We start from the raw sequence: 23,182 nt of genomic DNA, 5'->3' as shown, positions 1-23,182 counted from the left end.
TAAGCCTGAATCTTGGAGAGGGTCATACGGTCACTATAGGCGGCTGAAAGCACAGTCACTGCTTGTAACACGCTCCGCATGCTACGGCAGCCTAGCACATGATGTGTCATCTTCCCACTCGGAGTCATCATCCGGCAGTGCAGCAGAAACCTGACGAATGATCTCAGCGTCGTTGAGTTCTGCGCATGTCAGCACAGCAGTGTCAGCACCTGTGAAACTGTCAAATGAGACGGGGTCCGGAATTGCAATGCACCCACTGCGCAGGTCTCGGCAGAACATTTTCGGCATCAGTAGGGAGCACATCGGAAGGCGACAAATCCTAGGCCTTCCAGCACCCGCTTGCCGGCATTCCCCAGCACAGTCGGGGCATGCACTGTCGGCGCCATTAGACACTTGACGCGATGTTTCCGTATGCTGATCACCTCAACCTTGACACAGCAAACAACGCAAACATCATCACGCCGTCACGCCGACACCAGTCGCACAAACGAAAAACGTGGCCTACTCGCAGCGTCATGCACAAAGGAAGAAGCAAATTGGTGCTGGATTGCCTTGACATGGCTTACTAAGCTAAGACTGGAACTGCTGTAGCCACGAACCAGGCAGAAATGATGATGATGAGCGGGGATTTGCAGTAACACCACTTCGTGGGGCAGCAAGGAGGCTCCGTTCAAAACAAAAATGGCGTTAAGCAAGTCGAACCATGCACAGATCAGAGTTGGTGCATGGTGCTCTCGATCGAGTTGGCTCAAGGAGTGTCCGAAAAATCAAACGAGAGGTTGCAAGGTGTCCTAACTTTCAGCACTTGTTATACATTATGGTCTATAGGGAGAATGGCGGTGCCGCGAAGTAGACCGAATAATCGAGCATGTCCGAATTTTTGGAGTCCGAAAAATAAGTCGGCGACTGTATGGGCAAAAATGGTTGTTTATTATTGGAAAGCTATTTGAAAAGTACTTTACTTGCTTCTGGCACTACCCGATTCGCATTTTGATTCGGTCTCAAAAAGAAGTATTTGCATACCCGTACTTTCTATTATTTGGTGAAAACACAAGAATTCAGCGGGTTACCTTACTTTTAAACTGCACCGCACCTGCTCTCTGTGCTCGAAAACACCATTCTCGATGGATGGACGCTCATCGAAAAAAGCCAAAATTGTCATAGAAATCAGCAAACATAATTGGCCTGGCACTTGGATAAAAGCTTTCTTTTGTGTTTAGACAGCAATGCATTTGACACTGCCTTCATAGGTTGTCAGTGATCATAGTGCATGATAAGACAAATGGTAAGTGCATGTATAATATATAGTTGGTTTTTCTTTTTTTTTAGGGGTGTGCGAATATCAACATTTTTGAATACGAACCGAATACGAATACATGTACTTAGCCTTGAATATTGAATAATTATATGCACATGCATTTATTAGCAAGTTGGGTTAATTTGTTTGTCATGCTCGAACATTGAAATTGCATTGGCAATGTCAAAAATTTAGGCTACTAAACCATTATGCTAAATCATTGTGTATATGGCTTATGTCGACTAGGAAAATTTTGTAATTACCACTAGCTGTCCTCAACAGCCTGTGCCTTAATATACCGCATCACACGCCCGTAAACTTGGAAGCATTTGACCGTGTTCCAGTCGCCACTTATGATACTTGCTATAAAGCAATAAGCTCAAAAGTGAAGGTGAAACTGAAAAAAAAAAGTGCACCCTCACTGTCAGCAGACCCGTGTCCCTTGCTACTGAGACGCTGTTTTTCTGCAAAATGTAGACATCTTGTGGCTAATTGTGCTTTACAGGCAAATTATTGCTAGCAGCACAAGATCACCCTAATATTCTTAGATCAGAAACAAATGCTAAGATCTGTGTTTGCTCCCACACAGCCAGCAACATATTCAATTTGGTTTGAATATTCCTATCCAACCGATTGTTCGAACATCTTCAAATATCTATTTTTTTAATCGAATACACATATTAAAATATAATACTCGATATTTGAATGTTTCAAATATTGGCCCACCTCTTCTTTTATTTGTTTTGTTCATGCGGCAATATAAAATTTTCTTGTTCTTTTTAGTTCCTGTGCACTTTCAGTCTATTATTAGCTCACTCCCTTTCCTTTGCTCTTGCTCCTTCCCTTTCAATGCTACTGTGGTGTTAATATAGCAATGTGTAATTCAGTGCACTATTTTCCCAATAAATGCACCATCTTTTTTCAACAGTCTTTTCTTTTTTACTTTTCCAGTTTCTTTTTTATGTGTATGCGTGTGTCTGTAGTGTTGTATATAGAAATGCGCATTTCGTATGCCCTCTGCTGTGTGAGCCTGTATAAGGCTTACAGTATTTCACATTGAATGAATAAATAAATAAATAAATAAATAAATAAATAAATAAATAAATAAATAAATAAATAAATAAATGCAGCAGTTACCTTTTCACGGAGCTCGATGCGTGGCAGGGCGATGATGCTAGCGAGCACAGTGTAGGTAACAAAGCGCTGGTAATCCATCAGCTCGTAGCAGGTGAAGGTGGACACTGTGTCCAGGAAGGAGGCCGCAGCCGCCTTAAAGTCACGCACTGCCAGGCTGTAGAGGCCCTGGTACACCTTGAGCCGGTTCCTTCGGTCCCAGTCACCACCCTCCTCGATCAGGCTGCACAGAGCACACGGACAAAGTTTATTGCAGCGATCTGCCTTCAACTTGCAGGACACATAGGTGGGAGATTTGGTATCGATTGTAGCTGGTCAAAGGATTGGGAGACATAACATGTGTAGTACTTGCAAATGAATTCTTTTTGTTGAGAACCAAGCGTTATGTATAGGTAGAGCCCCACTATTAAGTGTTCCCTGGGCATGCAAAAAAAAGAACACAATATAACGTATTTACTTGCATAATGATCGCACTCGCGTAAGGATTGCACCCCTGAATATTGTCGTCAAAATTCGTTTTTTTTTTCTTTTTTCCCGCGTAATGATCACACCCTGAACTTGCCGCAGCGATGTGTTGTGTGCCAAGTCTAGCTAATGATGATCACGCTTACCATCTTTCAAATGCTAAGCGAATGACACAAGACATACCAAGTGGTCTGCACGCACCAAACAGATTCTTAAGCAGATGCCCCATTTCATTCCTTTCATCACTTTCCACACTTCCATGAAAAAAAAAAGGCTACAACGAAACTTGCCTTGGCTTTATTATTTGTAGGATTTATAATAGTTGTAGGCAACACCTACAACAAAAAAGGCACCTTATGATTCCTCTCGTCTGCACTCGTGGGCATGCAACAAATAGTGAGCGGCAACAATAGTAGCCATGTTTACATTGATATGTTAGAAGTGTACCCTATTCATACGCCGACACTTGTAACACAGCGAAGATATTCGTCCACCCTTAGCGGAAACATGCCATATTAAGATAGTAGTGAAGACAAATGCCAGAGTTTTCGCAGTATGCCCACCATGTGTTTCTATGTCACTGGCTGCTAAGCGCACCCATCTCTGTTTCTATCCCCTGAAAGTCCACATGGCTACGTCATTGCCGCAAACTTGTAGATATTAATGATATTATTCATTACTGATATGAAAGAAACTGTTTCAATGCACGTAATGTACTGACGAGAAAAAAAAAAATCGCTTTCGGCGCGTTCAGCTTGCTTCGCCTGCCGCCTTTCTTGTTTTGGTGTCCCGTGCTGTTACAGCGGCAGCCGCCTGTTTGTTGACCTGTTGTCATCCCGCAGCAAAGGCGGGATGAAAAAAATTTATTTTTCTTTTCACAGAAAATTTAACCCGTGTAATGATTGCACCCCTGAATTTAAGTGATTTTTTTTTACAAGGAAGTGCGATCATTATGCAAGTAAATACGGTATACAATGGAAACATATTATGTGAACATGCTTCTAAAATCACATGAATGTGCTGTTAAATATTAAAACAAAGACAATGTGCACGGCTCGCTCCCTAAAAAATGTTGTCACCAACAGATAATGTGGAATTAATGGGGTCTACCTAAAAGTATGAATAATCAGGAGTCCAAAGTATCGGACTTGGCAGAGACTTATTCTATAAATGGTTGAAGATCTATGCTCAGCTGATCACTTTCAGCCCCGTTTTGCCCCATTTGTATTTACAGTGTAATCTCGTAGACATGATCTTCACGGGAACCGCCATTACGCCTGCAGCATCAGCACACATGGCCTAGAGCTGCAAAAGTTACGTATGAGGTTGAGAAGGTAGAATGTCATCGTGAACCTCTATCAGCTATAGGCACCGGACAGCCATCTTAAGGTGCCAGAGGCGCACCAGCGAAGTGCTGGCGAACAATGCCACAAACGACAGAAGTCAGAGCACTGGTATATGAAGCAGACGACGAGACGAAGGCGCTCACATGGCGGTGTTAAACCATCACACATTCGCGATTCGAGTACCGACCAGTAGGCAGGGTGAGAAAATTGTAAAGGCACTGAAATAGATCAATACACCTGCAACTGTTATACATGGGTTCAACTCTGGTGGAAACTGCAATAAATAAAATTGACCGCAGGGGCATGGCTTTTGGGAGAAAACGACCCTCAAAGGGTTTATGATGGCTCAGTGAGACTGAAATAGCGAAATCAGTTGACAAAAGCAGTCAGGAGGAGCTGAGGAACACAGTGCTTGCCTCTTGGCTTTGTCAATGTTGCGGGTGATAAGGTCATGGTCCAAATAAAACAGCCCCAGACGTATCAGGTGGAACAACAGGTCTAATCGGTGGCCCAGCGACACCGTCTTGTCATACGTCTTGCGCAACTGCGTCAATGCTGCCTCCTGCAAACAGAATGTACATTCAGCACATGCACAGCCTTGCAACAGCAACTACTTCTTGGAAGCGAAGTTTAGCAAATGGAAAGCCAGGTAGGAAAGGCCGAACTTATGAACCTTTCTACTGTGGCATGCCAGAAACCTCCCATTGCCAACAAACTTGGATCATGTGAGTTGTGCCTTTCCTTTAATTTTTTAAATGTTACTGAAAGATATTCAACATTAGCCCACGCGTCATTATACTTTTCCGATTGTATGGCTTTGCTACATTTCAGCAAATGCTAACCCTCTTCTTTGTCAATGTCTTCTTTGCTTTGTCTTCTTCCCTTTCCCCACTTTCTTTGCTTTATTTATATCAATATTGTGTTGTTTATATCAGTCGGCTAAGCTGTTGTGCAGTATTACTTGTTTGAATTTCATTTGACTGTGTTTGCCCCATTTGTATTTACACTGTAATCTCGTCGATATGATCCTCACGGGAACCGTAAAATAAAATGTATTATACAAAAATTGTAACATCCTAATCATACCATCTATTTATTATTTCGTGAAAATAACAGTGAAAATAACAAATGCATTGTCCCAAAAAACATATGCAGAATCGTATGAACGAGATTCCTCTGTACTATTATTACCAGTTCACCACTAACTCCCATATGTACAGGTGCGAAAGAAAAGACACACCCCTGTGACATAGGCTCTTTCACCACTGATAGGTTAGCAACTGTTCAGCCACAGATGCTGCGAATGACGCTGTGTTCCCCAAGTAAAGAAGCATACTGAGAGGTGCGAACTGGCAACGAGTGCCGGCCTATACAGATGTGCACGCAATTTCTAGGCTACTAGAAGGCTGCCCAGGGCCCTCCAGCAGGCCCCAACGCTGCTAGAGGGCACTGGGATGCAGTTTGTCCACAAGACGCATGTTCCAATTACATTTGTTTACACCTGTACTTAACTCTGCAGGCTTTGGATTAGGAGGTCCTCCTGAGAGTAATTTTGCCCTTGGGACCCCCTATAGCACTGAAAATCACATATTTGTCACAGCTGTCCTTTAGAAATATAAAGAACTTCACTAAATTAGCTTAGAAACGTGAAGTTATCGTAATTTTTTTGTCAGAGGAAAATTGGCCAGAGAAACTAAAATGCCAAGCCTTCCTTTTTGCATTTTTTGCTCAAACCACCACATTGGAATGTGAACACAACAGCCTGGATATTAAGGTATTCTCATGTGCTGGGCCGTTTTTCACAAGAACCCATCTTTGTCTTCCACACAATGGTAAAACAATGCCATTGCAGCATTGACAAGTACTCACTTACGATACGCTCTAAGGTGTAAATTTTTGTTGATCACAAATTGATTAATGCCTGAGGTTCAACAGCTCATAGCAACACAGGGGCAATGAGAAGCACCACAGCAAAGAGGTTCCATGGTTAATATCGACCAGCTGGGGTTCTTCAACGTGCGCCTAAATCTAATTACATCCTTGACAAATTGCACCAGTGTGCCATTTCCTCTAACCATCATCACTCCAGGGCACCTCGGAGTCCTTCGGTGCGACTTGTTGAAGATGCTATAAATATACAGGAGTGTTTTTATATTTTACTTATATCAAAACACCGTAGCAGTGACCGGGAATTGAACCCACGACCTGACGCCTAGAAGCAAAACGCTGACACCACATGTGCACCACCACCACAGTTGAAATGAAATTAATGTAAAGATGCTGTGCAGTTTATTATGTATGAACATACTAGCCACATTTACATGAATGTGACAGAAGCATATCGTATCAAATGCACCAAACAGGGGGCTAGTTTGAGATGGAAAATGCGCATTTCAGCGGCCCATGTAAACAGAAGTGTATTGTATCAGCAATTATGGGTGCACATTCGCTGCAGGATGACAACTGGCTAACTAACTGGCTGTGGCCGCTGCTACACTGTGGGGCATCAAAACAAAAATGGCAGCTGACGGAGCAGGCCGCACCCGATTTCTTTTTACTCCTGCATGCATTACACGTACTGAAAGTTTCCTTTGTAAATAATGAGATTACCAATTTTTTGTTCTTTCTGTTGTCAAATTATTTTGTTTGTGGCACTAACGTAGCCAGCTCCACTTTGAGAAGATAGAAGCCATGACAGCAACGCTCAGCTACCACAGGACACGGCAGCAGTTGCGGACACGCTGTGAAAATTTAATATCCTAACACAATGCCATATGTTCTGCCAAATAAGCACCGTATAAATTTGACTCTGTGGACAAACAAAGGAGAACCCCTGATGGAATGTGGCCGACACCCTGCAGATACTTTTGGTGAATTTCACGTCACAGCAAAAGCAGGCTAATGAGAACCACAGTGAGAGAGCTAAATTTCAAATATGACGCTACCTTAAAGTTCCAAGCAAGCGCCTCCACCTGTGCAAGCACCCCCCCAACTTCACTACTAATTTCAAATTACCGTGTCATTCTGGGAAAGCCCACCCCTCTCCCCTCTGCACCCTTATCACACATGCCCAGGTAACAGTGGCCTGCCACATCCAGTTCACCATCATCCAACAATCCAATCCAATTCAATTCAGCTTCGCAGCCCAATAGGCCAGGCTGCTACGCGCCATTTGTTGTTTTGTTGTGGTGGTGTCAGGTCGGCCATGCATTTGTACACAGTGGCAAAAAAAAAAACAGGGTTATACAATGGCATCGAGAAAACGAGAAAAACTTCCACCAGATGTCTTGACACTTCAAGCTTGACCGCAAACAGATACGGGAATGGGAGAACAATTTTGACAATTTGATACAGCAAAACTACAGGAAAGCCAAACTTCAATAGAAGCCACTGCCTCTTTTACTAGATGCCTGCCCTACAAGCAGAAAACCAGGTTCCAAACCCTTTCCCTCTTCTCCTCTTCATTAGTGCCGGTCGTGAGCACCACATGTGGCTGGTGGGACCACTGGGCACTACCCCGCATGGCTTCCGAAAACTTCATCAGGCATGTGCGCTATCTCGAAGGTCATTAACCTTAACCATAGCTCAGCATATGTTTGCAAGCATTACAGGCGACAGCTATTCTAGAGCCAGACAACCAGCCTTTAAAAAGCACACCTAAAGGATTGTGCCAACCATGGTTTCACCACGGTACCCACCATGTAAACACCGTGTGCTGGGTCACAAGCCGTTGGCACCGCCCACCGGCCATGATAGTAGTGTCGGTCGCGAACGCCACCTTGCGACACTTGTTCCCAAGTGATGGCAGGCCCGTTGCCATTGCATTGCTCATTGAATGTGTGGATCACGCGCCGTTTGAGTTCTTTGAGCTCGAAAGAAGTGCAGGACGTGCAGTTAGCAACTGGCTACTTTCTGAAGAGGCTGTCAAAATAGCCAACAGCATGCAGCTGGGAAACTTTGTAGCTTCCAGCCACTACATAATAGGTGGAAGCGGCGGTTCGGCATTGCAATGCACTATGCCACGAACGAGAGCCAAAAGACACCCGAGAAATTTTCGGAGGCAGCAAGTACCTTTCGGTCTTATGCGAGCTCCCTGCGATGGTGCAACGGTTACATTTTGTATAACATAGCCAACATGGATCAGATGATGGTCCGTAAAGACAACCTGGCCAGCAGGACAAACGTGGTCGACGAAAGCATTTTACGGAATGCAAACACTGGATGTGCCTGGCAAGGCTTCATGGTTTGCCTAGCTGCTTACGCCACTGGCCACAAGCTCCCTGCCTACGTTATCTTCAAAGAACAAAGCCAGAAAATTCCAGGCAGAAAATTCCTTACGAGCCTTCACATGCCAATTAGGATCGTCTTCTTTCCCTTTTTCTTTCTTTAAATGAGAGCGAAGAGTCACGACATTGCCGAGTTTCTGCCATCATAATGCTGACTTTTTTTCTTCCTTTGTAGCAAACGTTCATCTCACTAACACAAAAAAAAACAGGTGAATGACATCTCAAAAGCTGCAAGAGTGGCTTTCAAGAGTCTGATGCCCAAATGTTGATGACATGCAGCAGTTGCTGGTACTGCACCAGGCAGCTATTCATAAAACGCAAGCTGCCAAAAATGCTTTCAAAGAGTGTGATACAGACGTGCTCTGCATGCCTGCGGATTGCACGAACATCCCGCAGACGGCTGACGTATATTGGAACAAGACATGCAAGTCCACCCTACTGCGTTTGCAGGTGGAGTATGTGCACTAGGAAAAGAGAACACCCAAAGGAAACTTGAAGCCGTCGCGGCAGCATGTGCTCGGCTTTACTGCTGAGGCTTGGTCCGCTGTGCCCAAGGAGACAGTGGCATGCTCCTTCAAAGGGTGCAGCAGTAGCAATGCACTCGATAGCTCGGAGAACGGCGAACTGGCAGATGTTGGAACCGTGGTGCCAGAAGATTGGGGCTCAAGTGGAATGCTGTGAACTTTCTTTTTGCCAACAACTTGAAGGACTTTTTTTGTGGTTTTGAGAGTGATGAGCAGCACTAACAAATTTTTGGCTCAATAAAGTTCATGTTAAATAAAGTACTAAATCCATATCCACTGCATTATTTATGTCAGAAAATTTCGTCATCACCGTTTTGAATTTTGGTGCCGTTCCGAGGTAGCGACCCCGCCCCCTGCCCCAACTCTTTGCCAGTAATTACGACTTGCTGGGGTAAGGGGGGGGTGCTTGCTTGGAATTTTACAGTAGGTGACGGTACCTTGTCGGATACAAATATGCACATTCAAGTGAATGATGGCGTAGTATGGTAATATGTGATACGGTAAATTGATACAATACGCTTCTACCATTATCCATGCAAACAAGGCTATTTAACAATGCTTTTGTCCAAACATTAGCACGCAAATGTTTAGTTCCATACAGTGCAAATTTCTCTTTTCTTTTCCAATTGCACTAGCAAAGAGAAATTCCTGCAAGAGGAAATGTCTGGCTGTCCACAGAACCTGCACAATGCTAGCCACATACCTTGTCGCCAATGCGGCTCAGGTACTCGGCCTTGGCTAAGTGCGCCTCACGGACCTCCATCTCACTCAGGTTCTTCTCAGCATCCTCAATAGCTAAGTCAAGCTTTTCAATCTCGGTCGCATTGGTTGTTTTCATGTTGTTCAAAAGGCGCTGGTCCACGGGCCAGCCCAGGTCAGCACATGTCTCTTCGTAGAAGGGTGCCATGTCTGCAGACAAAGGTGTGCCACTAAGCATAAATTGCAATTTTCAATTTTAGTCAATTCGATTTCAGTCTATTCACGTCCTGTAGATGTGGGCAGTCTTGAGTCGAAAGCACAACAACATGCATGAGGAAAGCACCCGAGCCTTCCTGTACAAGGCAGACAACAAAAGGGTACAGCACTTATACCTGAATCCACAGTTCCTGAAAACGTCAAAAAATTTACTTCGCATAGTCTGCTAGATGCAAATCAGGAACTACTGAATCATTCTCACTTGATGTGTCAAAGAGTATAAAACAAAAAACAGCAGTTGGTTTGAAGAAAGGTGTCGAAGCACATACGTATTTCTAAAAAAAATAATAGTCACTTGACTGACTCCCTTCTTGGAGTAAAAAAAAAAAAGAATCTTAAGCAAGAAGTGGTACCTCATATGCAGCAGGTTTCCAGTAATACGCCTCTATTTCGAAACCTGTTTAACAGGCAAGGCAAAGTATACCACAACATCTGCTGTCCGTATTCAGTTCGGCAAAAGGGAACGAACAAGAATTATCGGTTTTGAAACCAATAAACATGTGCCCCTAGATCAGAGAGATTAATGAGAACATACTGATTATGACAGAATAATTATGATAGATCAAGCTAAAAAGAATGGCTTCTTCACTGACAGTCTTTCTAACTCCAAGTGGTGATCTCTAAATTTTACTACTTTATCTCTGGCAATACCGACTGACTATGTTACTGTAACTACCCATTACTTTCCATTACTGTAACTACCCTGATCATCTAATGGACACCTGGTCTGAAGACCTAACTGTCCCCTGCCCACTGGTTCTTCACATAATCAATGCAATCGATGTTATGCCTGTTAATTCCCTCTCCATCACCCACTATAGCAATCTGTGTTCCTGCTGGCCTCAAAGCTTCAGCCTCCAGATTGAGTACAGTAGGCTGAATATGAACTGCAATCATAACTCCTATTCAAATAAGCAAGCAGTACTATATATATTTAATTTAGAACCATAAAAAAGAATGAGAGGAAGCGGTTTGCCATAAATAAATCAAACTTCAGAATGGCTGCTGGAATAGGGGAAAAAGAGGGGGGCAGGCAAATGAGCTTTACAATTACTTCAGCTTTAGATCAGTGTGGCAGGTGGTAGACCACCGCATGAGTTGGCATATTATGGTTTCCATCTTACCAAGACTGCATGACACACCTAGCACTAATGATTGGGTTTTTTTTCATTAGTTATAAACGTGAGAAGGCACCCAGCATAGAATAACTCAATGATTCTATTTAAATTCCAATCTTTCTCTTGCCCTGTTATCAGATCAAGTAGCACGGTGCCATGCTATACCAACTATTACACCGAAACCGCCAACATGGTATCACCAGCTAAGTAAAAGCTTGTACAAAAGATTTGAGACGTATGAGGGTCCCTGCCAAATGTAGAACTGAATAAGTTTAAATATGGTCATGATATAGCAGCACAAAAAGTGGACGAAGCATATCATCCTTTCTTGTCTGTGCCCCAGTTCTTACACTCCGATATAATGTTCACATTTGTTTCTCACAGTAGCATATTGCAGGCATTACAATCCTGCAGGCATTGCTTCTTCCACTATGCTTCATAAGTGCAGTGGTCATGTTTATCTCCAATGCTGCATTTTGGGTTCTGTTGCACTTTCACTCCGCACATCACCAAGCAGCTAACATGATGAGCGAAGCAAAACTGAACAAAGAATCTGGTAGTTTAGCGCACACCACCGAAAAGAGTCTTCCGCTGAAGGGCCACTAAAGAGAAACATTAAATCAGTTTAGACTGATCAAGTATTCTATAAAAGCTTAATTTTCAATAATTTCTTGGTAATAGATTGATTAACAGAAAAGGAAGTGATAGTCAAAGTTGACTTTCTTTTTAATTTTGCTTCAAAACCACGCCATGGCTGCACCAGTGTGACGTCACAGTTTTTTAAATTACTCTCTCATTTCTGTGCAATAAAGGTTCCTGAAACTTGCCAAGTCTGGCTCCTTTAGCTTACACAGTGTAGTACAACTACACCAGTAAATAATTCATTGACCTGAGCAAACACCACCAGAATCCATGACATCACGGCAAGCTGGTGCAAGAAGTTCCAAGGCAGTGTCCGCAACCAGCTTTCATATTTGCGTCTTTTCTGGCTAACCAAATTAATTAATTCATTTAAATTCTGGCGTTTTACATGCCACAACCACGATCTAGTTATGAGGCATGCTATAGCGAGGGACTCCGCATTAATTTTTACCACCTGAGGTTCCGTAATGTGCACCCAAAGTAAGGTACACAGGCGCTTCTGCATTTTGCACCTATTGAAATGTGGCTGCCATGGCTGGGATTTTATCCCGTGACCTCATGGTTAGCAGAAGAACAGCAAAGCCACTAAGAAACCACAGAGTTTTTCTGGCTAACCAAGACTTTTCTCCTGGTAAGAGGGACTTTTTTGGTATTGCAGCAAGGAAATTGACTGATACAGCCCAAACAATTTTTCTCTTTTGTGCCCCTTTAAAAGCAGCAACACTGTTTCTGCATGCATATGTATATTTTTATGCTTTCCTGGTGAGCGAGTGTGCTGCATTGAAAGCTTCTTGTTCCCAGAGTTGCCATCTGATTCAGGATGACTAAAAGCACATTACATTTAGGAACTGCACAGCTAACTTACCGACACTGCCTATGAAAGATGCGCCCTAACTGCAAATCTCCTTTCGCACATGTTGGTGGCCTTGCAAGGTAGGAATTTCCAACGTAGATGCAAGGTGTCATGTTTTTATACTGTGTGTTTATCACAAATTTTGTCATCCTTATCCTTGTACTTCAGACACTGTTCCAGTGCATCATCTATCTTGCCTTACAAACCACGGAAAAGCTGTATACCTTCTACCTGCTCAGACTAACTTGTATCTTCATACTACTCTTCGTGAAGACTGCCCAGAACTCAAACAGCCTTTCCACTAACACCATGCTTGTTTCAAGGTTGCCATAGATTCTATGTTTCACTGATGTGACTGGCCGATTCCTATTATACCCAAGTCACATGAGCAGATTTAGTGACACTTCGATTGAGTGCACTTCACCTTGCTTGGTGTCACTTCAGCACTTGCTAGTGTTGCTAGATGGCAAAGCTAAGTGTCATTCAGGATTGACGACAATGACCGTCATTGGGATTGAAATGGGGTTGATATGATTCTCGGCATTTTGTGTTTTAGAAACAGTTACTGTTTTAATATGAAAAGATGCTTATTTACAAGAACCTCTGCCATAAAAAATAGAAATACTGTAATTTCATTAACACGTCTATTTGTTTTGAGCCAATACAAGCGAGGAACATATCCAAAATCCACAAGATCGAAATTGCAGAACCAGTCAAAAATTAATGTTTCAAGCTTTTTTGCGTATCACTGATGTCACCAAGACACTCATAACATTTGAAATCATGAGCACCCTGTCTCAGAACTAGTGCCGACTCTGCTGCAAGCATTTATTTATTGATTCTTGAAGTATTGAGATCCAGGCTACACACTTCAAAGCCAGTTCCTTGAGCACACTTACTGGCAAGCGCTCTCCGTAGCAGGCATCATTAAACCTATCCCTCTCGCAGCCTGTGAGTGACGGAGAAGTGCACTCGCTCAAAGTGTCACTAAATTTGCCCGTCTGTCTGGAGTATTATAATACCCCACACCCGAGGCCCTTTGAGGTACTAATAAATCAATACTACGCTTCTTTTTCAGACAACAAAAGCAGCCACGAACACCACAGCACTTTTTGCAGGGTTCAGCACTTCACCTGTGGCTGCGTTTCAAAAGATCATTTCTTTCAAAAAATAACTGTCCACTAAATAATACTATAAACAAAGAGTTGGAAACAGGCCAGAACTCTTGACCAATTGGTGCATCTGCAGAAAAGTTAACGCATGATTGCATGTTCCACCACCTGCACTGCTCCATGCAGTGATATCACCCAAGCAGACTCGGGTGAGCTGGGTGCATTTATTTTACCAATTGATTTTACCAACCACCCAGCAGTCAGGACTGAAAGAACAGTTATCAGTTCACATTTTGTGTCTGTATCTTTGTCTTATGGTAGTGTTTAGCAACATAGCTGTAAGGCAATGTTGGACGGGGGTGAGCCAAGAATTTTTCTTGGCATGTGGACCAACATGCCACCCAACAGTTTGTGTGGTTAATGATCACAAAGCAGCATGAGCCAGCTCCTGAGTGAGACGGCACATTTTCTAAGGGGCCTGATATCCATGAAGGCATTACTATGACTCGGTGTGTCTTCAATTTATATCCAATTTAAGATAAGTAGCAGCTCTCATCTGCTCAAGACAATTTGCAACCAGCCTAACTTCAATGTCATTTACTCTGCCGCAAACCTTAGTTCCTTCTATAAGTATTACCACGAACTTTATTATTATTCATTACTTGAATTGCTTACTTTTCTTTCGCTACTAGTCATCATAATAACACACAAACGGCTATGTTCCGTAACTATATCCGGTAATGCTGTAAAATATGTTTGTTGAATATGCTATATAATCGGCTTCGAAATGTAATGCCCAATCAGAGTTCTGTTTCAAACAACCTTGCAGCGTTGACGTGAGTAACAGAATTGGAGGTGCACGTAAATGAGCAACAGGTTGGCCGGCGGCGGCTACACGGTTTTCAAAGATCTTACTTTAAAATGTGTTAGTTGAAATAACACATCCCAACGTACGTCCGGTCACAATGTGGTGCCCGCCCATGCTTGAGTTTATAGCTGAGTCATTGCAACATGTCGCGGTTCTCGAGGCGTGCGTCAATTACAAATAGCGTCGACAAGAAATGAAGTTCATAAGTTAGAACCAACCGTACTGCACGCTAGCCGATATGAAGCTGCAGCTGCTCTTTGGCGCAACATGCTTTCTTTTACGTAATCCTTTACAAAAGTACGCCCTCAACTCTGGCAATGAGAACGGTCACAGCACGACACGAGACTTAACTATCAGTCGTCATAATCGTTCACATTATAGCTAGGGCTCTGGAATAGCATAGTCCACAAAATTTATTTCTTTGGCCGCGAGTCAGAGAGTCGGCGGGCGAGAAGAAAGTGCGAAGCTGACCACCGTGACTGATGAAGCTTCCTTACTGTGCTCAGTGATCGCTGACATGAGATCCTGCTTCAGCTTGTCGTTACTGGGCTCATGATGGGCGAGCACAAACTTTATCTGGGCCAACTCCAGGTTGGGATTCTTCTCCAGGCTCTCATCTTCCAGGTTCTCCAGCGGCATGATGAAACAAAATTTCTCCGGTGTACTGTCGCACAACAAAAAAATTGCCACAATACCGCGGACGTAACAAATAGAGGAGGCACTGAACAGAGGCAGCTGCACCGAGAGAAATGAGCAGACAGACTTCGGGAAGCCTTAGGTTTAGCAGTTATGTGCTGCCCCCTGGTTCTCTGAAGGTATAGCTTTCTCTATGGGTATAGTATGAAGCAATTTAACGCCCCTCCATCCACGCGCCGCCGCCGCTTTATTTTTTAACCTCAGGTCGGTGAAAACGGGGTTAGAGGGGCTTTTATAAACACCTTCCTAAACACAGAGGAACAAAGGAGGTTACAGGAAGGCTGCTGGAGTGGAGGGAGCGCCCGTCAAGTGAAGCCGCCGCGTCGCCATGTTGCGGGAGGCAAAAGCACGCCAGTCGCTGCAGTTTAAAGCGTTTCGGGTCGTCGTATTTGGCTGTGCGCGGCGATGTGCGGATCCCAAAATGTGTTAGCGCGCTAGGGTGTTTTTAGGAAAGCTGACGTACAACCAGTGGACATGTTCGCCATATCCTTAAAAAAAAAGTTGACACCCTTTAGGTTGTACTTTGTGCCCAAACGATAATCGTCATCTGTCTTGCCCGTATTTCCTTTCTTTAACGCAGTGAGCCCGGTACTTTCTATTCACTAGCATAGAGTTTCCTACAATTATTGTATACTTGAGTGCGATGAGCATGCAGGACGAGCGGCTGGGGCAGCTGACGAGACGTTAAATTGAGAGGTCGCCAGCCGTTTGTGCGCAGGCGCGAGTAAAAGTGGGCACGAGTGAAAAAATCTGGGAACGTTTGCTCCCCGCTTCTTCACCTGCGCGGCGGCAACCAGCGTCCGAGCGTGAACTCGACCGCACTTCGCAATGCCGGCATGTCTAGGGGACAAACGCATACAACACCGGCTAAAGAAACCTCCTCCGTAGTGCCTAGGCAGAGTCACATATTCATGGAGCAAAGGCCCGCAGATTTTCTCTCTCGCACCCGCTCTTACTCGCGCCTGCGCACAAATGGCTGAAATATAAATACGCCAAGCCGCCAACTTGTACCATGCCCTCCGACTTTTTTCAATATATGCGGCCCTGGCTCGACTACGGTCGCTACTGCTCCCACAGAAATATCTGTGGTGTTATTTACAAGGTACATCGCCGTAAGGCGCGAGAAAGCTATGATCCGCCCCGACTGACTGACGAGCGCCGCAGGTACGAGGCTGTCCGACACAGAGGTCGCCAAATCGGGTGTCAGTGCCCGCTGCTTCACCTATTTTACAGCGCCGGCAGCCAGCGTCCGAGCGTAACCGAACTCGACCCTACTAGGGACAAGGGGAAAAGCGCAAACAACATGCGCTAGGAAACCTACTCAGTAGTGCCTAGTTAGAGTCACATGTTCAAAGAGAAAAAGCCCCCAGATTTTCTCTCTCGCGCCCGCAAACGGCTGGCGATCCCTCAAATGAACGTCTCGTGGCGGCGCGTGCTTTGCAGTGAGGCGCGCGACGACGAAAGTGTGGCGGCGCTGCGATCGAAGTGTATTGGGCCGCATCAAGGTTGCGCCTGGTTCATCATCATCATCAGCCTGGTTACGCCCACTGCAGGGCAAAGGCCTCTCCCATATTTCTCCAACAACCCCGATCATGTACTAATTGTGGCCATGCCGTCCCTGCAAACTTCTTAATCTCATCCGCCCACCTAACTTTCTGCCGCCCCCTGCTATGCTTCCCTTCCCTTGGAATCCAGTCCGTAACCCTTAATGACCATCGATTATCTTCCCTCCTCATTACATGTCCTGCCCATGCCCATTTCTTTTTCTTGATTTCAACTAAGATGTCATTAACTCGCGTTTGTTCCCTCACCCAACCTGCTCTTTTCTTATCCCTTAACGTTACACCTATCATTCTTCTTTCCATAGCTCGTTGCGTCGTCCTCAATTTCAGCAGAACCCTTTTCGTAAGCCTCCAGGTTTCTGCCCCGTATGCGAGTACTGGTAACACGCAGCTTTTATACACTTTCCTTTTGAGGGATAGTGGCAACCTGCTGTTCATGATTTGAGAATGCCTGCCAAACGCACCCCAGCCCATTCTTATTCTTCTGGTTATTTCAGTCTCATGATCCGGAACCGTAGTCACTACCTACCCTAAGTAGATGTATTCCCTTACCACTTCCAGTGCCTCGCTACCTATCGCAAACTGCTGTTCTCTTCCGAGCCTGTTAAACATTACTTTAGTTTTCTGCAGATTAATTTTCAGACCCACCCTTCTGCTTTGCCTCTCCAGGTCAGTGAGCATGCATTGCAATTGGTCCCCTGAGTTACTAAGCAAGGCAATATCATCAGCGATTCGCAAGTTGCTAAGGTATTCTCCATCAACTTTTATCCCCAATTCTTCCCACTCCAGATCTCTGAATACCTCCTGTAAACATGCTGTCAATAGCATTGGAGAGATCGTATCTCCCTGTCTGACGCCTTTCTTTATTTTCTCTAGAACTTTAGTTTCTTTATTTTCTCTAAACTCTTTAGTTTCTCTAGAACAATCTGCCCACCATCCTTCAACAAATCTGCTGTTACGTCATCCTCCCCAGCTGCCTTCCCCCTTTGCATATCTCCCAAGGCTTTCTTTACTGCTTCCGGCGTTACTTGTGGGATTTCGAATCCCTCTAGACTATTTTCTCTTCCATTATCGACGTGGGTGCCACTGGTACTGTATAAATCTCTATAGAACTCCTCAGCCACTTGAACTATCTCATCCATATTAGTAATGATATTGCCGGCTTTGTCTCTTAACGCATACATCTGATTCTTGCCAATTCCTAGTTTCTTCTTCACGGTTTTTAGGCTTCCTCCGTTCCTGAGAGCATGTTCAATTCTATCCATATTATACTTCCTTATGTCAGCTGTCTTACGCTTGTTGATTAACTTCGAAAGTTCTGCCAGTTCTATTCTAGCTGTAGGGTTAGAGGCTTTCATACATTGGCGTTTCTTGGTCAGATCTTTCGTCTCCTGCGATAGTTTACTGGTATCCTGCCTAACGGAGTTACCACCGACTTCCATTGCACACTCCTTAATGGGCCCACAAGATTGTCGTTCATTGCGCCTGGTTGCGCCCCTGGAAACTACTGGCGACTCTGCTCGGCGGGATCGTTCGTATTGCTTCGCGCGCTGGATTCGCTTCGCACGTTTAGGATCAGACCGCTCAAATAGTGTTTATAATTGGATATGACGGGATTTTTTTCTACACGCGGATACGATAGTGGAGAAAGTAGCCTTAATAATATATGCCGTTCTTTCTCTCCTTTATTTCATTATTATTTATCTTTAATGCCGCTCGGTGACTGCACGCGCATTACGGCAGCAGTGTCGGCTTTCATTCTACCATGTTATTGTACGGTTCCCTTTGGAGAACAAACATCCATTCATGTCTCCGTCTTCCACGCGTAACAGAACGCTGTCAAGAACAGCGAGCTGCGAAACAAGATTGCCACACAGTTACGACAGGGCGACACGACGCGCACCTCTCCCTCTCCGTCGCTGCAGCTGGGAGGCGTTCAAAGAAGCGGCCTTTGCGCTGGAATCCGCCGCCTTCCACCCGCCCCATCGACATTGTGACGGAACTAGTTCGGCGTGTGTGAACAATGATTCTGGAGTTCCCCAACGCGGAGCTGATTTGACACGCATGGACAAGCTGTCGCGGGAACTACGTATTTTTGTGCTTCTCACGCTTCGGAGTGGCGCAGAACAACGAGCGACCCTCGATCGGCTCCGATAGTTCCCGGAACGGCACCCCGCGCGGTTGCCTCTGTGTACAGAGCGCGGTTGCCTTTGTGTACGTAAACTGATCTGCAGTGCAGCGGCGAGTTGGTGATGAGTAAACGAACAGTCGCCGCGTCGTATGACCGACGGATCGAGTGTATAAAAACTGTGGTTGTGCGAATGCTGGGAGACACTTCTCTTGAGCAGTCATGTTAGACTGAGTCACTTCTCTCATGCGGTCCTGTTGGACTAATACTCTTTTTCTCAAGCAGTCATGTTAGACTGATTTAGTTTCTGTAAATAAACCCTTTTCCTCGTTCTCGATGAGAAACAGTTCTTCACTTCATCAACGATCTCAGCGTAAATAAGTTGGACGACGGCATGGGCCAGCTACCTTCGAATTCATGCCGTACTCCAATCTTGGCAAAGGACCACGGACGATGGGATTGAGCCCCCAATCCTGACAACTGGCTGACAGCGGTGAGATGGACTTTGCGACATGGTGCTGTATCTGCGGTGAGTGCTTGGTTTTTGCTTTGACTCTCTAGGCTTCATTTTGTGGTTGTTCTGTTTAGAACAGTAGGGAAGCTAGATTGTTGTGTGTTAGCTAGGTTGTGTTTTTCTAGCTAGATTTAGAGAGCAGAATCAAGGCAGTAAAGCAGCAGTCATGGAGTTAAGGACACTGCTGAGAGACGAGTTGTTGATTGTTGGTGAGGAACTGGGCCTAGATGTACGTAAGGAAATGCTAAAATCAGAATTATTGCATATCATTTCCGAACAGGCCAGTGAGGAAGAAGTTGAACTGGGGTTTGAACTTCTGAAAAAGAGAGAACGAGAGAGAAAAGAAAGGGAGGAACGCGATAAAGATCGCGAGTTAAGAAAAATGCAACTTGAACTTGAAAGCAAACGTTTGGAGTTGTCTCAAGGAAGTGAAGGCGCTCTGGGACGATCAAGTGAGGCAGAATCATACCGCATGGACAGGCTATTAAAGCCATTTGAGGTCGGGACCGACATAGGCTTGTTCCTATGCAATTTTGAAAGGACTTGCGAAAAGATGAACTTCGGCCCGAGTACATGGCCACAGCGGTTGCTGTCTATGTTGCCGTGTGAGGCAGCGGTAGTAATCGCCAGACTGAGTGTGCAGGATGCATATGATTATGCAAAAGTTAAGGCTAGTCTCCTGAAGAAATACCGCCTTTCAGCCGAAGCTTTTCGGCAAAGGTTTAGGAGCACAGGCAAGAAAGAGAGCGAGGGCTATCCGGAGTTTGCATATAGCTTAAAGGCCAACCTAGTCGAGTGGCTTAAAAGCGCGGAAGCGTACGACAGCAGAGACATGATCATTGAATGCATGTGTCTAGAGCAGTTTTACAAAACCATCCCCCAAGCTGTGAAACTGTGGGTGCAAGATAGAGGTAATGTAAACACTGTGGAAAGGGCGGCTGAATTAGCCGAAGAGTACGCAACCCGTAGAAAGTTGAACGCCAAGGAGGGAAACTGGGACGGTCGAAATGGACCGCGGAAACCATTTCCGTTCAAAAAGGGTGCGCAAACTAGACGATCCGAGCCTGTAGACATGGCGGAAAAGCCCGCAGAAAAGAGCGAGGAGAAACTTAACGGGGAAACCGCACAAAAAGAACAGAAAAGAAAATTCGAATCTGTTAGACCAATTCGCTGTTACAAATGCCACAAACTGGGACATATAGCTGTAAACTGCGAGAAGTCTAGCGTAGTTTTTTCCTACGTGGAGGAAAAGGATGAGAATATGGAACTTTTAAGTCCATATCTCCACGACCTGCAAGTTAATGGAAAACCATGCCGAGTGCTAAGAGACAGTGCCGCCACGCTGGACATTGCCCATCCGTCTTACGTGATGGTAGATGACTTCACCGGAGAAGTAGCATGGATAAAACAGGTTGTAGAAGAACACAGCGTGTGTCTGCCCATGGCCAAAGTCAAAATCAGTGGACCATTCGGGGAGCTAGAGACTGAGGCTGCAGTTTCCAAATTTTTGTCACTGCAGTATCCCTACATCTTTTCGAATCGTTCGAATCAGTTACTGCGTGACAGAGGGCTCAAACTGGGAGAGGGCATAGTACAGGCATTGACCCGAGGCCAAGCTCGTAAGATCGCGGCGCTTTCGGCTGAAAATGCTCAAGCTCCTCCAGCGGAAGCAGAAAAGGGAATAACTTCAATACCCGAATCCGAGCTAGGCCCGAGGGACAAAAGAACAGTTGAGGAGAGCCTGCCAGTTGACCAGCTAAATGAGAGCGTAGCACTAGAGTGTCAGAGTTCTAGCCTGCAGGAAGAGAAAGCAGACGCGCTCACAAGCGAGACAGGGTCGTTATTATCACCGGCCTCAAAGAACTTTGATCAACTCTTACGCGTGGATAGAGAGTCACTGGCAGCTGAGCAAAAGAATGATGAGAGCTTAGCAAAATTACATGACACAGCTAAGGAAGGCATTGCTAGGCGCAACGTAACGATACATGAGAGAGGAGGATTGCTGTATCGGCATTACAGAGATCGAAAGGGTAGGATTTTAGATCAGTTAGTCATACCTACTAAGTATAGGGAGGACCTTTTGAGTCTTTGTCATGGAAATGGGTGGTCCGGCCACCTAGGCATAAACAAATCAAAGGAAAGATTGCTTATGGAATACTACTGGCCTGGCTGTTTCAAAGATGTAGAAAACTTTGTAAGATCATGCGACGCCTGCCAGCGTTCTGGTAAACCAGGAGAGACTTGGAAAGCTCCACTGAAGGCAGTGCCCTCAATAACAGAGCCTCTCAGACGACTTGTAATAGACACGGTGGGGCCTCTTCCAAAAACAAAATCAGGCTACAGGTACTTGTTTACCATGCTGTGTCCGGCTACCAAGTTTCCAGAAGCAATCCCTTTGAAAGAGCTCAGCTCCACCGAAGTAGTAGACGCGCTTTTGACAGTGTTTGCACGAGTTGGGTTTCCAGCCGAAATTCAGGCAGATCAAGGGTCAGTATTCACGAGCGCACTGACTTCCACATTCTTGCAAAAATGCGGGGTAAAGTTCATACACAGTTCTGTCTATCACCCTCAGTCAAACAGTGTAGAGAGGTGGCATTCGGTGCTTAAGCGAGGTTTGCGTGCGCTCTGTTACGAGCACAAGGAGGACTGGGAGAACTGTCTGCCGGCAACTTTGTTTGCTTTGCGAACGGTTCCACATGAGGCGACAGGGTTCTCACCAGCAGAACTAGTGTATGGGAGGACACTCCGTTCTCCACTGAGAATGTTGAGAGAGATGTGGGAGGAAAGAGGGGAGAGTCCAACAGTGGTTGAATACGTGCTAAATTTACTGGAACGGCTAAGCGCAACCCGAGAACTAGTCGGAAAGAACATGGAAATAGCTCAAAGGAACGCCAAATTCTATTACGACAAGAATGCGAGGCTTCGTACGTTTAAAGTCGACTTAACGATGAAAGCGGAAAAGTGTAGGTTTGGTTGTTCGCAGGTTACTTATCTGGGCCATGTTGTCGGTCAGGGCATGAGACGGCCGGCTGAGCTGAAAATAGCGACGATTGGAGATTTTTCTCAGCCGCGCACGAAAACGGACCTTCGTTCATTTTTGGGACTTGTGGGGTACTATCAACGGTACATTCCGAATTACTCGCAATTGGCAAGTCCATTAACAGACGCCCTCCGAAAGGGAGCACCGAGTAACGTACACTGGGATAAGGACAAAGAGAACGCTTTCCAAAGTTTGAAAACGCTATTGGTTTCTCGCCCTGTGCTTCGCGCGCCAGACTACACAAAGGAATTCATAGTTCAATGCGACGCAAGCGACAGAGGTATGGGCGTGGTACTTAGTCAGGTCGGCGACGATAACGAGGAGCATCCTATCCTCTACGCCAGCCGTAAACTAAATGTAAGGGAGGAAGCCTACAGCGCTTCAGAGAAGGAATGCGCTTGTTTGGTTTGGGCCGCCCAGAAGTTGTCGTGTTACTTGTACGGAGCGAAGTTCATCTTCGAGACCGACCACTGTCCTCTGACGTGGCTCAATCAAATGTCACACAAAAACGGCCGCTTGCTCCGATGGAGCCTCATTCTCCAAGAGTACAACTTCTCCGTTAGATATAAGAAGGGAAAGTTGCATAGCAATGCGGATGGTTTGAGCAGGCTAATTTGAATTC

General features: G+C 45.2%; 1 protein-coding gene across 1 annotated transcript in view; it reads right to left on the bottom strand.

Moving 5' to 3' along the window:
- LOC135921188 (26S proteasome non-ATPase regulatory subunit 6-like) overlaps window positions 1-15,355 on the bottom strand; it is a 34,617-nt gene extending 19,262 nt beyond the window's left edge. Inside the window, exons 1-4 of the mRNA XM_065455500.1 lie at window positions 15,118-15,355; window positions 9,756-9,961; window positions 4,659-4,804; window positions 2,435-2,654 (exon numbers count right to left, since the gene is read on the bottom strand). Of these exons, the coding sequence (XP_065311572.1) occupies window positions 2,435-2,654; window positions 4,659-4,804; window positions 9,756-9,961; window positions 15,118-15,259 (714 nt within the window). The 5' untranslated portion in view covers window positions 15,260-15,355. The remainder of the gene's footprint in view (window positions 1-2,434; window positions 2,655-4,658; window positions 4,805-9,755; window positions 9,962-15,117) is intronic.
- Window positions 15,356-23,182: the final 7,827 nt, after the last annotated feature.

Source organism: Dermacentor albipictus, chromosome 5, assembly GCF_038994185.2.
Source record: "Dermacentor albipictus isolate Rhodes 1998 colony chromosome 5, USDA_Dalb.pri_finalv2, whole genome shotgun sequence".
Classification (NCBI taxonomy): Eukaryota; Metazoa; Arthropoda; class Arachnida; order Ixodida; family Ixodidae; genus Dermacentor; species Dermacentor albipictus.
This window is presented reverse-complemented; position numbering and strand designations above follow the sequence as displayed.